This window comes from Triturus cristatus, chromosome 3_1 (genome assembly GCF_964204655.1).
Source record: "Triturus cristatus chromosome 3_1, aTriCri1.1, whole genome shotgun sequence".
NCBI classification, from domain to species: Eukaryota; Metazoa; Chordata; class Amphibia; order Caudata; family Salamandridae; genus Triturus; species Triturus cristatus.
In genome coordinates this window covers 602,265,124-602,282,531 of record NC_140583.1, presented here as the reverse complement: position 1 = coordinate 602,282,531, position 17,408 = coordinate 602,265,124, and the positions used below count along the sequence as shown (strand labels likewise).

Below are 17,408 nucleotides of genomic sequence, written 5' to 3'. Positions count from 1 at the left end.
TAGAGAGATAGAGAGTGAGTGATGTAGTGAGTTAGAGAGAGAGTGAAGTTGTGATATAGAGAGTGAGGTAGTGATCTTTTTAGAGAGAGAAGTAGTGAGGTAGTGATATAGAGGGGAGTAGTGATGTATAGAGAGTTATGTAGTGAGAGAGAGTGAGGTAGATAGAGAGTGAGGTAGTGAAAGAGTGAGTTAGTGAGTGAGAGGTATTTTCTGACGTAGTGAGATAGAAACAGTGAGTGATGTTGTGAGGTAGCGAGATAGAGAAATATTGAGGTAGTGAAAGAGAGAGTGAGGTAGTTAGGGATGTTGTGAGGTATTAAGATAGAAACAGAGAGTGATGTAGTGAGATAGAGTGAGGTAGTGAAAGAGTGAGTGTAAGTGACTTAGTGTATTTGAGAGAGAGGGTGAGGTAGTGAGATAGAGAGAGTGAATTAGTGAGTTAGAAAGAGAGAGTGAAGTTATGAGGTAGTGAGAGAGTGATGTAGTGAAGTTTTGAGAGAGTGTGTTGTGATATAGTGAGGTAGTGAGAGTGAGATAGACATAGATAGTGATGTAGTGATAGAGAGTGAGGTAGTGAGATAGAGAGAGAGTGAAGTTTTTAAGTAGTGAGTTAGAGTGAGAGATAGTTACTGTGGTAGTGATATTGTGTTGCTGTGAGAAAGAGAGAGTTGAGTAGTGAGTTAGAGAGTGAGGTAGAGAGTTAGTGAGAGAGAGTGTAGTATAGTGAGAGATAGTGAGGTAGTGAGAGAGAGAGAGAGTTAGGGAGAGAGAGTGACGTAGTGAGAGAGCCAACTCCACACACATACAGAACCACCCACACAGAGCCACATACATACAAAGTGTATCACCCAGACATACATACAGAGCCACACATACAGAGTCAGCCAGACACAGATAGAGAACTATCCACACAAATATTCAGAGCTACAGACATCCACATACAGAGCAACTGACTTACACATACAGAGCTAGCCAGAGACATAGTCACTTAACACACATACCGAGCTAGCCACATAAAGATACTGAGCCATCTATACACACACAGAGGCACCTATGCACTTATTGAGCTACACATACACTGAGCCACACACACGCACAGCTACACACATAGAACCACACAGACATACACAGACTTACACATACTGAGCCACACACACACAGAGCCACCAACACATACAGAGCCACACACACAGAGTGCCACAAACACAGTTACACACAGAGCCACACACATATATCCAGCCTAAACTTAGGTACACACAGACAGAGCTACTTCTAAATAGCTACACTTAGCCATAAAGCAATCTACACAGACACATGTGTACACACAGATCTATATACATTCACACAGTGCAATATAGAGTGACAAATATAAAGCTACACTTTTACACACACACAGAGCTATAGACTCACATACAGAGCTATTCATACACCCACAGCTAAGCAGTAAGAAGTAGATAGTTAGCAGTAGAGTGTGTAATATTTGTTAGTTTGTTTTTAAGGTCTGATTTTTGCACGTAATGTATACATATTTGGTAATATGTATTTATACTGTTTGAGTTTATGCATATATATGTATATATGCATTTATAGTTTTGAAGAAGAAATACATTTTTATTGCTTGTAAATAATGAGTAATGAAAAGTGTTTAACATCTTTTATTAATTAGAATTATTATATACATTGGTAAACATTATTTAAAGTTTACATTTGTGTTATGTTCTAATGACGTTTTTGTAAGATTAAGCGATTATTTCTAGAATGCATCCATTTCTAAATATAACATGTAAAGTTTTTGGCAAGTGCTGCATGAGAGCTTCTGCAAAGTCTTCTACGTCTGTTGGTATATTGAGGTAGTCCATTACAATAGTATTTTCGATGTCCATGGATTTAAAAAGTTCAGTGTCTTGTATTTGTACCATTATGGTACTTTTTTCCTGCGTGGTATTATTCAATTCCATATATTGTAATAGTAATTTTTTCCAAATGTGGTTCTATTATCTGCAAAGTAAAACATAATTGTTAATAGAAGCATATAGTGTGCATTTTCATTATATTTAGTTATTGGAGTAGTATAGATGTTAAGTGACATAGAAAGTGATAGATATAAAGAGAGAGAGTGAGATAGAGAGAGAGTGAGGTACTTTTTAGAGGGAGATAGTGAAGTTGTGAGGTATTGAGATAGAGAGTGAGGTAGTGATAGAGTGATGTAGTGATGTTTTGAGAGAGAAATGTTGTAAGATAGTGAGGTAGTGAGATAAATAGAGTGGAGTATTGAGTTAGAGATATTTATTGAGAGAGAGAGTGAGTTAGAGAGAGTGAGTGATGTATATTTCGAGTGAGGTAGTGAAAGTGAGAGAGTGAAGGAGTGAGATAGAAAGAAATAGTGAGGTAGTGAGATAGAGAGAGAGTGAGGTAGTGAGATAGATAGAGAGTGAAGTTGTGACGTAGTGACATAGAGAGTGAGGTAGTGAGAGATAGTGATGTAATGATGTATTGAGAGAGAGAGAGTTAGTGAAGTAGTGAGATAGTGATGTTGTGATATAGAGATAGTGGTGTAGTGATGTAGATAGAGTTAGGTAGAGAGAGAGAGTGAGTTAGTGAGAGAGAGTGATTGAGATAGTGAGAGAGAGAGAGAGAGAGAGAGAGAGAGAGAGAGAGGTAGTGAGGTAGTGAGAGAGTGAGATAGTGAGAGAGAGAGGTAGAGAGATAGTGATGTAGTTTTAGAGAGAGAATCAACTACATAGACATATAGACCTAGTCACATAGATGTAGACATACACTATGTCATTGACCCATACATACAGAGCCACCCATATACACATACAGAGCTACTCACACACATATACAGAGCCATACAGATACAGAGCCACACACATACACAGTCACCCACATACACATACAGAGCCACCCAACATACATACTGAGGCATTCACATATACATAGAGAGTTACCCATACACATATAGAGACACCGAAAAACACACACAGAGGCACCCATGCACCCATTGAGCTACGCATACATTGAGCTACACACACACAAAGCCGCACATGCACATAGAGCCACACAGGTACACAAATAATTTTTTTTTGTACTTACTTCTATATGTGTATTCCGAGTAGTATTTAACATTTTTTCATTATTAAATTCGTGGACGGTCAAGTGTGTCATTTTGACATAAGTTCCAAGTGTGATTGGGAATTCCGTCGCATTTCTCCACAATGTTATTTTAACAGAGTCTGTCGTGTCAATAACTGTAATAGATTTTAATTTTGTTTCTTGTCCTGCCACAAAACTGTTTTTAGTTTCTTCTTCCTGTAAAATATAAAGCAAATATTAGTATTATTTTTTTTTGTATATATAGTGTCAGTATAGCAGACAGAGTGCGGTGCAGACAGAGTGCGGTGCAGACAGAGTGCGGTGCAGACAGAGTGCGGTACAGAGAGAATGTGTTGAAGACAGTGTGGTGTAGAGAGAGTGTGGGGAATAGAGAGTTGTGAAGAAAGAGTGTGGTGCAGAGAGAGTGTTTGAAGAGAGAGTGTTTAAGAGAGTTTTGTGATGCGAGAGTGTGGTGCATAGAGTGTTTTTGTAAGAGTGTGTTGGAGAGCGAGTGTGTTGGAGAGCGAGTGTGTTGGAGAGCGATTGTGTGGGGAAGAGAGTTGTGTGGGGAAGAGAGTGGTGTGGGGAAGAGAGTGGTGTGGGGAAGAGAGTGGTGTGGGGAAGAGAGTTTGGGGAAGAGAGTGTGGGGAAGAGAGTGTGGGAGAAGAGAGTGTTGTGCATAGAGTGTGTTGTCCTGAGATATTTTTTTGCTGAGAGAGTGTTTTGAAGAGTGTGCGAGTATTGAATAGTTTCTGTGAAATCTTTATTAACTTTGTAACTCTATATTGTACTTATAAAAATACCTCGGATATTGTCCCCGATATGGTCATTAATGTCCGTAATTTGGCTTCTCTTATTGCTTTAATAGGTGATACTGGTGGAGCTGGTGGCTCTAGTATGTTTTTTGCTTCTTGTAGGATTTCACTTGGAAGCGTTAAAGGTAGCATCCTTGATATTTTTGTATGTTTGGTTAATAGAACAACATTGTTCTTGGCCAGGAAATTCCTTATAATAATTCCATGTCCTTGTTTGGTTTGATTGTAAAAATCGTCGTTATAGCATGTGGCTTTAATAGAACCACTTTCATCTGCTAGTGCAAGGTGGTACAAGATTTTGTTTTCTTGCTTAGCATTTCGGTACTGTGTTTTTTGAGAACATGTTACAATATTTGCTCTTATAGCCCTCTGAAAAGGTTTTCTCTCCTCTTGTTTTCCCATCTTAATTTCTTGTATAGAAATCATCTGAAATGAGAACAAATTGTGAGTATACATTTTGGATATAACTGTTGAAAAATTTTACTTTATCCCAAACTAACATATTAAATTATACAACATGCTTATTAAATAGAGAGAGTTATGTAGTGAGAGAGAGTGAGGTAGATACGAGAGTGAGGTAGTGAGAGACAGAGAGAGTGAGGTATTGAAAGAGTGATGTAGTGAGGGTGAGTAATGTTGTGAGGTAGTGAGATAGAAACAGAGTGGTGATGTGAGGTAGTGAGAGAGTGAGTTAGTGAGAGTGTAAGTTATTTAGTGTGATAGAGAGATTGAGTGAGGTAGTGAGATACAGAGAGAGTGATGTAGTGTGTTAGAGAGAGTGAAGTTGTGAGGTAGTGAGATAGTGTGTTAGTGAGTGAGTGATGTACTGTACGTTTCAGAGAGTGAGTCGTGATATAGTGAGGTAGTGAGAGTGAGATAGTGAGTTAGAAATAGTGATGTCGTGAGATAGAGAGATAGGGCCTCATGTAGGAAGCCAAATACCGGTCGGTAACGGCCGATTTTCGGTAATTATACCGTTACCGACCGGTATTTTGGCCATTGGTATGTAGGGGGACAAACTTTGCTTTCGGAATTTACCGAATCGGTAAAATTACCGATTCGGTAATAATACCGAATCGGTAATGTTACCGAATCGGTAACTTTTCCGAATCGGTAATTTTACCGATTCGGTAAATTCCGAAAGCAAAATCGAGATGTAGGGGGAGTGTGTGTGTGTGTTTAAGAGTCGGTATTTACCACCAACTTATAGTTGGTGGTAAATAATGAATGTATGTGTAAATGCATTTTTACGCGCGTAGCAGTGTGCAATGTGGCATACATACATGCCCTTAGGGCATGTATGTGTGCCACATGTGCACACATGGCCGAATCAGGGGTGCAACAGGGTGTCAATGTGACACCCTGCCACCCTTGTATGTGTTCCCCCCATTACCGAATCGGTATTTACCGATTCGGTAATGAGGCATACCTTCCCATCAATGGGAAGGTATGCCTCATTACCGAATCGGTAAATACCGATTCGGTAATTACCGACTAGTAACGATTCGGTAAAAAATACCGACTCATTACCTACATACCAGTTACCACTTCTAAAATACCGATTCGGTATCGTTCGGTATTTTAGAAGTGGTAACTGGTATGCTACCTACATGAGGCCCCTAGTGAGGTATTGAGTTAGAGAGTGAAGTTGTGAGGTATTGTGTTAGAGAGTGATGTAGTGAGAGAGTGAGGTATGTAGAGATATTGAGGTATTGAGTGAGATAGTTAGTGATGTAGTGTTATTGTGATGCTGTGATATAGAGAGAGTTGAGTAGTGAGGTAGAGTGAGGTAGAGAGAGTGATTGAGTTAGTGAGAGAGAGTGAAGTAGTGTGAGAGATAGTGAGGTAGTGAGAGTGAGTTAGTGAGAGAGAGAGTGAGTGAGTGAGGTAGTGAGAGAGAGTTAGGGAGAGAGAGAGTGAGGTAGTGATAGAGAGAGAGAGAGAGAGAGAGAGAGAGCCAACCACAGACACAGACAGAGCCACACGCACACACAAAGTGTATCACTCAGACACACATACAGAGCCACACATACTGAGACAGCCATACACACAGAGAGCTATCAACACACATATACAGAGCTACAGACATACACATACAGAGCCACTGACTTACACACGTACAGAGTAACCTAACACACATACTGAGCCAGCCACATAAAGATACTGAGCCACCTATACACACATATATACAACATGCTTATTAAATTGCTACCCATAAGGCTTTGTGATCACTATAATATGACTCTAATATGCCATAGTTCGTTAAGTGTACATTAGTATAGATATGATCTAATGTTGACTTGTAGTCTGTTGTATATTGTGTTATTTTTTGTTGACATTGAAAATCGTTTAGCATATATTGTAATAGTAGTGCTGTGTTTTGTGTTTCTTGTGTTAAATCTATGTTGAAGTCACCCATTATTATGTAGTTATAATCAGGGTAAAAGTTTAATATGCTACTTAAAATTTGGAAAAGTGTTTGTATATGTACATGTGGAGGCTTGAATAGCATTACAACTAAGTAGTTGCAATTCTTAAGGTGTAGAGTAAAATGGAGAATATCAATTTCGTGTTGTGTTTCATATATTGGCAGTAAGTCAATATTTTTACGGTAGTAAATTGCTATTCCATGCTTAGTTATGTGATGGTGGAATTTATCAAATATTAAAAGATGGTACTGTTCTATCAAGAAAGTATTGCTATCTGATGTTCTAGTAGTGTTTATTTCAGTTAAGCATAGTAGCCCAGTGGTCAGACCTTGGTACTAAGTCACAGCAAACACACATAACATTTTACCCTCTCTGGGTTGGTTTAGATTTATGGGTACGGTTCCCCTACACAGGGTGTATCTTTTATGTTATATGGTCCCATATTCATTGTTATAGTCTTATACCCTTACATTAGGGTGGACTTTAGGGTCATAATTCCGAGTATCTGTACCTCACAAGAGGAGTGAAGGTTTGGTTTTAATCATCTTCACAACGTAGGTAAGTTTCTTTTTGCTAGGAACTGTGCTTTTCATTTGTTCCCTTTCTTTAGGGATTGTACTGTAGAGTTGGTATGTGTCGGATGGGTCCCATGTTTTTCGAGGTCAATCCTACTCAGGATGTGCATGCATGGGAGTTAGACTCGAATACAGTGGAAAGGTGGTTACCTTTTGTCTAACACGATGACACTTTCTCATTTTTGTTTTTGGGAGAGGATGGGTTGTTGTACTCAATTTTTACAATTGTTGTATTTTATCCGTTCTCTACTTTGAATGGTTCATTATCTCTTGTGATGTTCTTAGTTGAACATCCCTGGTTTTGATTCATTCTTTTCTTGGGTAATTTTGCTTTGTTTGAGACTTGGCAATATGTGCTTTATGCGGGTTTGTTCCCCTTTTGCTATTTGCTACCTATTGTCTCAATCTATTGTATTTATTTAATTACTAGTGTATTTTCTTTTGTGTATGGCTTGCTCATATTGCATGGTTGCATTTCCATAGTACAAATGTCACTTATGTTTTTCATTTTAAAAGAAGGGGGATATGTTATGCCCTGCATAGTATTTTCATATCTTGCAGTTTCCCAGTTCTCCTGCTATTCAGCCACAGCGTGTGTTTGGAGTAGAATGTTGAGAATGCTGTGATGCATAGAACGTTGGGAGTCTGTCTGGGTGACAGATGACAGTTACAGATGGGCTGAGCAGCAGGCAGGCTGCTCCTGGTGGGGTTTAGATACTACCAAGGGGGTTTGATACATCAAAGGTGTTAGCTGTGACAATGTACCAAGGACTGACCACTGGGCTAACCTACTTACCTTATCCAGTTACTTGTTCTAGCTGTTTGATGTACCTGTGAACCAACTTGCTGTACAACTGGAATAAAGGTACTGAAGATCTTACATGGCTGACAGCGTCTACTTCATGTGAGAGTACAACACATAGAATATCAGCATTCATTATATTTGTGTCTGATTTCAGTGCTGTGTAATTTTTTTGCAGTGATCGTATATTATGTACAATTATATTACACAGTTTGTTATAGGTACATAATTGAGGGACTGATATTTGCAATTGCATATCTGTCCTTAATCTGGCCATATCTTCATGTACTTTTGAATGTACAACTATTTTGTCTTGCTGAAAGTTTTTAATATAGATGTTTGCTAATGATTTGGCTCTGCTTAAAGCTACATAATGCATATGATTTACTTTGCTATTGTTAAAATGTATGTAAAGTGGTTCAATTGTTTCTCCTTGTGTTCTGTGTATAGTACGTGCAGATGATTGGCGTAGGGGGAATTGTTTGCGTATAATTGTTATAAATTTTTGTGTAAATTGAAAGTGCCGTGTTATAGCATGTATTGGTGTCCAAGAGGCAAAATGTTAGTTTTATACATGTGTTTATTTTCTAGCCTCATACTTTTACCAACATTTTCTTTATCAAAATTAATCCATATTACAGTAGGGGTGTTATTTATTGTTTCTACAAATTCAACTATACCTGTAGCACCATTTATTGAACCGTCATTAACATTAATATTGGAAGTTATATCATATCTTAATTTTAAGGCAATATGTACTATAAATGGCAGGCTCATTGTTTTAGTCGCGTTTGTAGGTAACTGAGCTAGTATTTTCTTTTTAACTATTTCACTCAAGTCAGCTGCTACTGTATCTATGGCTGTTGCTGTGTAGACAGGATAGTTCATTATGTGTTGTAATAAAACTTCACTATTAATGTTATCAACTTCTTTGTTTGTTGGCATAATATAAGGTATAGTTTTGCTAATGCTTATTGGTGGTTCTAATTCTTGTGTTTGTATCTGTATTATATCTGCATCATTTTGGTTCCCTTCTCTTAATCTGTTTAGCAGTTCAGCAAACGGCAAGTCATTTAGCTGTCTCATAATTTTTGTTAACTCAAATAACTTAAAATTTTCTTGCCATAGATTAGTACTTACTGGTCTGTATGAATGCCTAGGGTTTTCAAATATGTACGTGTCAAAAACTGGCTTTAATTGATTAAAATCTCCAATTGCTAATATAGATATTCCACCAAATGGGAGATTGGACATTTTTATTTCTTGTAATCTATTATGTATGAAATTAAATAAATTAGCTCCTACCATTGATATCTCATCAATTATTAGCAATTTAAGATGCATTAACTCGTTTTGTAGTGTACTCCTGTTCTCATGAGTTAGTGGTTTATGAGTTAGTGTTTGTGAAACTGGTATTTTAAACGTACTATGTAGCGTTTTACCATGAATGTTATGTGCTGCTTTGCCTGTAGGAGCTGTAAGCAGTACATATATGTTGTCAGGATTTTCTCCTGCTCTAGTATTGTAGTATCGTAGTAATGTTTGGTAAAGCGCTGTAATAAGGAAGCTTTTACCTACTCCTGCACCACCTGTACAAAATGTGTAGCAGGGTTCTTCTTTTGTTTTTATCCAATTTAAGTGATGATATATAAAGTTAAGTTGTTCATTTGTAAGATTTTGCATTATGTTGTCATACTGTTCATTTGGTATTAAATTATTGGTTAGTGCTTCTTCAATACTTGTACTTCTAATTCCTAAATCGAATGATAAGTCATATAGTAATTGTTCATTAACTGGAATTTGAGGATATATGTTGTCATATGTATCTATATCTGTTTGGGGTAGAATCAATGGTTCTAATGTAATGTTTTCTGTCTCATTGGTTTTTAGTGTTTTATTATATCTATTATGATGAAAGTCAACAGTGCTTTTAATTTCTAGATACCGTTCATAATATGTTTCTTCTTGTGGAGAACATGGCGGCAGACGGCTGATCTGCCGTGGCGCTCCGCAAGTCAGGCTCCCGTTTTCCCTGTCCGATTTACTGATGATGGATGCTAACTTAGTTTTCTAGGTCCTTACCTCTGTTTTCTTCTCCTGACCCTTCGATTTTCTGACGGCAGGTTGGATTTGTGTGGCCTGCCTGGGTCCTCGGTCCTTGGTTCTCTCGCTGCTGGCTGCAGACCTGCGGGCTGTTTGTCGTTCGAACGGCGGGTCCTCTTTCCTTGTCTACTCGTTTGGGTCCGTTTTTTTTTTCTCCATGCTTCACGGGCTCAGCGGTGACGGCAGCGGTGTTCATGCTGGAGACGCTTTCGGAGTTTCTCGAGGTGTGGCTGGTGCCCCGGTTCGCTTTAATTGTTCTGCCTCCATCAGTTCACCGACTCGGTGGTTTTGGTTCTCAGCCACCCTGGAGCTGCGGCAGGGTAGGAAGGCGCGCAGTTTGGTGCGTGCTGTCGGAGTTGGAGACGCCCTTACCCGCCATCTGGGAGAACCTATTCAGGCTATAGCTATAGCCGAGAATACAGAGACTGCCACTACGAAACTAGACAGTTACAATCACAACGGAAGCGGACATAACAGCACGAAGGCACAAGAGTCACTCCCGGAATTACTTCATTGCGGGGTTCTACAGGATCTAGAAGGTTTGCACCAATACCAACATTATAAAGTGCCCAAAGGTAAGAGGAGAGGTGGTAAATCCGTTCGTGGACGAGGTAAGGTACAAACTAAAGTGCCTACAAGGGCTTTTGTCACTGGACATAATCCATCTGCTGTAGATACGCCATCCCAAACAGATAAATCAGATAAAAGAACTTCCTCCTATTTATCTAAGGAAGTAAAATCTAAGGGAGCTAGAGGGAAAACACTACGTAACATTGTCAGTGCTGAGTCTGCATCTAAAATTACTCCATCCCTTCGGACATACTTTAAAGTCGTGCCCCAGGTTTTGCGCCTTGTAGAATCTAAGGCAATGGCCACATTAGAGGATTCTGTCCAATTGATTCCCCCTTCTCTAAGCTCGTCTCTTACAAACCCTCCTTCTTTGGCTGTCTTACCTGTCCTTACACCCCTTGCCGATCCTGTGATGTCTGCATCAGCCGTTTCAGTTGCTTCTGTAGATTCAGTTCCATCCCCATGTTCGATTTTACCCAAGATTGGAGTTTCTTCTGGGGTTGAGGCAGGAGGGGGGTTAATACATACTAGTTCTGATGAGAGGATCGATCTAGCAGAAGCAAGCGAGGGTGGCTCTGGTTATTCTGATGCCTGTGTCCATGACTGCACCACGCAGGATGTAGGGGTGGCTAGTATTATGGAATCATCAGGCGGCCAAACTATGGCAGTGCCTATCCCTGTTCCTATACCTTCCATTCTATCTTGCGAAGAGGTATCTTCGGGAAATATTTCGTCACCTACCTTACTAGCGATGCTTACTTCCTTATCTCAAGACATAAAAAAAGGGTTTGAGCAATCTTCAGGAATGCAGGAGGAGATTCGTGACTACTGCCAGTTATTGGATAATAAGATCGATGGGCTGTCAACAAGGACAGAAGTCCTGGAGGGAAAATTAACTATAATGTCAGAACATCTAGATAAGGTAGAGGAGGACATTACCAAACTTAAAAGAGACGACCAGGTCCTGTTAGATGGGATGGAGGTATTGGAAAACAATGCAAGAAGATGTAATATTCGCATTCTCAATGTTCCAGAGGGATCTGAAGGTGGGGATGTTAAGCAATTTGTTGTTCGCCTGTTGAAGGAGGGATTGTGTTTGGAACATTCCTTGAACCAACTATCAACTGATATTCAGAGGGTCCATAGGGAACCCTTTAGACAGAATCCACAAAGGCAAAAACCACGCAAAATTCTTGTTAATTTTCTTACCTATACTATCAAAGAGCAGATTTTGAATGCAGCTCTCAAACAGAAGTCCCTACCTGGTAAGGGCTTTACCTTCCTCGTCAGGTCTGATCTATCTAGGGTTACACTGGAGAGGCAATGGGAGTTTGGAAGGCGGCTGGAGGCTTTCAAGAAGTTGGGCGCTTCCGCTCAATTGGTGTTCCCAGCCTCTCTGAGGGTTATGTACAATAATAAGATGGTTAACATTAGAACAGTCCAAGCTGCTGATGAATTTCTTTCGAATATAGGCAGCAAGTCATCAGATAATAGCACTTAATTTTTTTTTGTTTTTTTTTTGGAGTTTTAGGTTTTATGGCCACATACAGCTATTGTAACACATTAAAATCTATTACTCTAGTGTTCTATAAAAAAGAAGGAAGGGAAAAAAAAAGGGGGGGTATAGAATAATAGGGAGGGTTAATTTCTCTTTTCAGCATTGGGTAGTGCGGTACTACTTTTTACCTCTATATTGTTTAGTTGTTGGTTTTGGGCGGGAGAATAACGAGAGCCTGAGGTTGGTGTGCCATTACTGGACTTGATCCGGTTAGGTACATCGTGGGTTCTCTATGGGGGAGTGAGGGTGGGGGGGGTGGGGTTCACGTGCAAACTTAAAAAATTCCTCATCAGTCATTTTGTTGTATTTTTTTTCCTTGCTGATTCTGTTGCTTTTTTATTTTGCTGCGAGTTTCTTTTCCTTGTGGAGGTGGGTCAATCTTTGATTGGTTCTGTTATAATGATAGGGCTGACAGTGTTTTGGTTTAGTGGAGATGGCTAGTTTAAAAATTATGTCTTGGAACATTAATGGGCTCCAAACCAAACCTCGGGCTAAGACATTGATGCAATATCTCCGGGATTCCGATGCCCAGTTCATCATTCTTCAGGAGACACATTTGATACAGTCTGAAATCGATACCCTGGTAAAAGGGAATAAATGGATTGATTTTATATTATCGACATCTCAGTCTATGACCTCCCGTGGTGTGTCTTTGATTTTTAAAAAGCAGCTTAGAGCCAGGGTATTAGATTTTAAAGCTGACCCTGCGGGAAGATGGGTTATTGCCTCTATGATAATTTTGGGTGCTCCGTTCACTGTGGTTGGATACTATGGCCCTAATGTGGATGACCCTACATCTTTGGAAGTGGTTTTTTCTCATCTTTTGTCCTTCCCGGAACCAGTTATATTAGCTGGAGATTTTAACATCGTTCTAGATCCAGTCCTGGATAAATCTAATAATAGTAGATCCCGTGTTCCTTCTAAATCAAGATCTTTTCTGTTGAATGAAATGAAACAATACGGTTATGTCGACATCTGGAGATTAAGGGCTGGGCAGCAACAGGGGGTGTCCTTTAGAAATTATAAATACAATCATCAATCTAGGATAGATTTTATATTAATTAGCCATAGTTTATCCGACGTAGTTAAGGATATTTACTATCTCCCGCTACATCTATCCGATCATTCTGCTGTGTTTTTGGAACTTATGGTTCCTACCTCTGATGTAGTAAGGACTTGGTCTTTTGACCGTTCTTTGCTCTCTCACCCTGAAGATGTTACTTTTTTAAAAACTGAAGTGGGATCTTTTTTAGAGGTGAATGTGGGTTCAGCAGAGTCTGGTGTGGTTTGGGACTCTCTTAAAGCCTTTCTGAGGGGTCTCATCACAACTAAGACCTCATACAGACGGAGGGAATACAGAGAGGCTATTGCCTTAGTTGAGGCAAATCTGATTAAAACGCAGGCTGAAATCGATGACAACTTGGATTCCACAGATGATGTCTTAACACCTATACGGGCTAAATTATTGAGCCTAAGGGGTGAATTGGCCTCGATCCTTAACCGGCGGCTTCAGGAAAGATGGGAGGCCAGTAAAATCGCACACTTTCAGTATGGAGAGTGTGCTGGTAAGTTATTGGCATGGAAAGTAAAAACTGATCAGGTTCGTAACAACATTAGCCAGATCCATGTCAATAACGTTCCTCTCTCCTCTGACGCAGACATTAGAGCAGCATTCAAAGATTACTATCAAGACATCTATCATGAAGATAAGAATGTGGATATTATTAAGATCAATGACTGGCTTGGGAAAGTAGATCTACCAAAACTTTCAGTTGACCAGTCAGGAACGTTAGATAGTAAGATTTCGGAAGAGGAGGTAAGGGAAGCCATCCAGGATGCCAGGAAGGGCAAGGCGTCTGGGCCTGATGGGCTGCCTGCTGAAATATACAAATCACTGGAGCAGGAACTTGTTCCCTTTCTGGCTGTATTGTTTAATCAGATCTTGATGGACGGAGTTCGACCACCAACATCATGGGATAACGCATCCATAACCGTTATCTTGAAACCAGGGAAGTCTCCAACTGCCTGTGGTTCTTATAGACCAATTTCTGTATTGAATGGAGACTATAAGATCTTTGCCTCCATTCTTGCAAAGAGACTGTCCTTGGTTGCTCCCTCCATCCTACATACTGACCAGAAGGGATTTATTAAGGGACGACAGCTCTTTGAATTGACGTATGACTTGTTTGGGTCAATTGACATGGCATGTTTGAGGTCTTTACCCTTGGCGGTTCTCACGCTGGATGCCACCAAGGCCTTCGACAGAGTTAATTGGTTGTATCTGGGGCGTGGCCAAGATGGCGGGGTGAGCGGACGCTTCCTCCCGTAGCTCCTCCGGCCCGGCCAAGCTAAAGCCTTTTTGTTATGCTTTTCTCCCCCCGCTGAGGCTCAGCGCGGGAGAGGAGCGTGGCGGAACATCAGGGGCACACATCGGTGCTGTTGTGGTCCGGATCGCCCCGGGGGAACCCCCCCAAAAGTTCGTCTGAGATCAGGGGACGACGGCGGTGAGCCCGAGGGGCGGAGCGTATTGGAGAGCTGTCCGGGCGCCTCGGTTGGGCCTGGTGCTGAAAGCTGCGGTCTGGAGGGGATCTGGCCCGCCGTTCGACGGTGACTGAAGGAGCCTGGCGGGAAGGGGCCCGACGGTGTGGAGGGCTTGGGACGGGTGCCCCGGCACTCGGACTGGTGACGGCGACACCTGGCACTGCGGAGGCCCTGACCCCTAGCCGAGGTACGGCGGACTCCTTGTTGGGGTCGGATCATCTGACCCCCTGTGCGTGACTAACGGGGGCCGGTGGTGGAACTTATTTCACGGCGGGGCACCTCGGAGGCCCCGGGGGTGTCGCCGGGCCTAGTCGGTGTGGCTTGCTCCGCCCGGCCGCCATTTTGTCCCCGAAGGAGCAGTGGTGGCGACCTCCGCTGAGCCCTGGATGCTGGCTGCACACGACCTCCCGATATTGCTGTCTTGACTACCGGAGGGATGAGCTGTTGGGACCCCCTCGCTGCGGCCCCCTTGGTTGTCTCACGCTAGCTCTTGCGGCTGACGGTGACCGGGCTCGGCCGCCATTTTGTCACTTGTGACGCAGCGACCTCACTTGTGGGGGATCCCCCGGCCCGAGTGCTTGCCGGCGGCTGAGCATCTCTGGGGCGCCTGGATCGGGGCCCGACTGCGGAGCTGACGATGGCTGGGAAAGGAGGCCCGAAGAAAGGGGACCGTACTCTGCCGGACATGCTTGGCAGGGCCCAGCACTTGCGGGACAGGACACAGCCCTCGCCGGGGCCCTCCCGGGCTCCGGCGGATGTGACTGGAGGGGAGCCACCCGTCACGAGGGCCTTCATGGAGGAACTGTTTAGCTCCCTCAGGGAGGACTTCCAGACACTGAAGCGGGAGGTGGCCAGCGAGGTCCGAGAAGTGCGCAGGGAGGTGGAGGGCCTAGGTGAGCGTGTGGAGGCGGTGGAGACGGAGGGCCAACAGCGAGCGGAGGAGATAGTCCACCTCCAGCAGGACGTTCTTCGCCTCCGGGAACAGTGTGTGGAGCTCCAGGCCCACTCTGAGGACCTCGAGAACAGATCTCGGAGGAACAACATCCGAGTGCGTGGCGTGCCGACTGCGGATGAGGGGTCCGATCTGGGGGGCTATCTGCGGGCCCTGTTCCGAGAAATCCTGGGGGAGGCCGCGGACTTTCCCATCAGCATCGACAGGGCGCATAGGGTTGGCCGCCAGCGCCAGCCATCGGCACCCCCGCCGGACATTCTGGCTTTCCTGCCCGACTTTCCACTAAAGGAGCGTATCATGGCTGAAGCCCGCAGGAAACAGCCCCTGACCTTTCGGGATCGGCCGGTGGCGCTGTACCAGGACCTCTCTGCCATCACTCTACAGAAACGCAGGTCCTTTAGGATTGCCACTGACTTTTTGCGCGAGCATGAGACGCCGTACTCTTGGGGTCACCCCTTCCGCTTGATTTTTCGGTGGAACGGGGTATTGCATCAGCTACGCTCCTTGCAAGACATTTGTGGTGTCCTGGGGCTCACGGCAGCGGAGGAAGAGGGAGCTACGCCGTCGTGGAGGTCCTCGGAGGGACGGAATCGGCGGAGGTCATCGAGGCGGCGCTCGGCGACCAGTGCAGGGCGCCCGGACTCCCCTACCATTAGGGCGGACATGGCAGACGCCCTGAGGGCGGCGGCCGGGGACCCGACCGGCTCCTCTAGCGTGGCCTTGACGGCCTAACATACACTCCGGGGGGAGATGTCTTTAGCTTCTTAACATGCTTGGCACGGGGCGGGGGGGTTGGGGGGGAGCGGGCGGAGGTGAGTGGCTGGACGTCCACTTTGCTATTTTCTACGGACTTGCCCGTTTTGGGGCTTGACTGAGACTATGGGGTGTTTGAGTTTGGGGATGGCTAGTTGCCAAGGTTGTGTTTTGGGTGGGGGAGGGGGTTGTTTTGGGGTTGGGAAGGTTCCGTCCGATGTTGTCTTTGCCCGTTTTGTCTTGGCTTGTCCCGCGCTGCGGCCCCGCGCGCCCCACCCGCTGATTCCCTACCCATTGCATGGCGCTCCCGATCCCTGCGAGGAATGCCGGGCCTAAAGGTAGTGACCCTTAATGTTCAGGGTCTGAATAACCCGGTGAAGCGCAGGGCGATCCTGTCGTTGCTGGAGGGGACGCAGGCGGACATTTGCCTTTTGCAGGAGACACACTTATTGCCCCGAGACTGCCACAGGATGCGCTCTGCTAAGTTCCCCACCCAGTTCTTTTCCTCGGCAGCGAACAAGACGGCAGGGGTAGCCATTCTCCTAGCGAGCTCCTTTCGGGGGGAGGTGTTGCATAAGTGTGCTGAACAGAAGGGGAGGCTCCTTGCGTATCGCATGAGCCTGGGAGGCATAGCATTTACGGTTGGCTCCGTTTATAGCCCAAACGAGCACCAGGAGCGCTTCCTAGACTCCGCGCTGGTGGATGTCACTGCTTCCCCGGACCGACACGTTATCTTGGGCGGAGACCTCAACATTGTCTTTGACTCTGGGATGGACAGATCGGCGCAGCGCTTCCCGCAGACGGGGGAACTGTCCCAGGCTGGGAAGGCCCGAATTGCGGACATGGACTTGCATGATCTCTGGCGCTCCCTGCACCCCACGGATAGGGACTACTCTTTCTTCTCGCACGCACACCGCACTTACTCACGGCTGGACTACCTCCTGGTGAGTGGACCGATGCGTGCCGCTGCCACGGCGGCGGACATCGGGGTCCTGACCCTGTCTGACCACTCTCCAGTTATCGGCGTTTTCCAGTGGCCGGCGGCCTCCCCCTCTCGGGGGGTGTGGCGCCTCCGGGACACACTTCTACACAAAAAATCGGTGGTGCAACGCATCGGGGAGGTCATACAGGACTATCTCACTCACAATAGCAACACTGACACCTCGCAGGCGACACAGTGGGCGGCATTGAAGGCCGTCCTACGGGGGGAATTA

At 44.1% G+C, this 17,408-nt stretch overlaps 1 protein-coding gene across 1 annotated transcript; it reads right to left on the bottom strand.

Moving 5' to 3' along the window:
• Positions 1-1,640: 1,640 nt before the first annotated feature.
• Positions 1,641-4,691, bottom strand: LOC146860613 (uncharacterized). Its single transcript, XM_085646359.1, has 3 exons — positions 3,900-4,691; positions 3,097-3,312; positions 1,641-1,998 (listed from the first exon to the last, which is right to left on the bottom strand). Exons 1-3 carry the CDS (start codon positions 4,365-4,367, stop codon positions 1,945-1,947), a joined length of 738 nt encoding a protein of 245 aa, XP_085502485.1. The 5' UTR covers positions 4,368-4,691; the 3' UTR covers positions 1,641-1,944.
• Positions 4,692-17,408: the final 12,717 nt, after the last annotated feature.

Excerpts from the sequence above, each read along its gene's own strand:
- LOC146860613 (XM_085646359.1), bottom strand. The coding sequence starts at position 4,367 with ATGTATACTCACAATTTGTTCTCATTTCAGATGATTTCTATACAAGAA. Across the intron at positions 3,313-3,899 it reads TATCGGGGACAATATCCGAG|GAAGAAGAAACTAAAAACAG; the intron begins GTATTTTTATAA and ends TATATTTTACAG. Across the intron at positions 1,999-3,096 it reads CTCGGAATACACATATAGAA|ATAATAGAACCACATTTGGA; the intron begins GTAAGTACAAAA and ends TTTACTTTGCAG.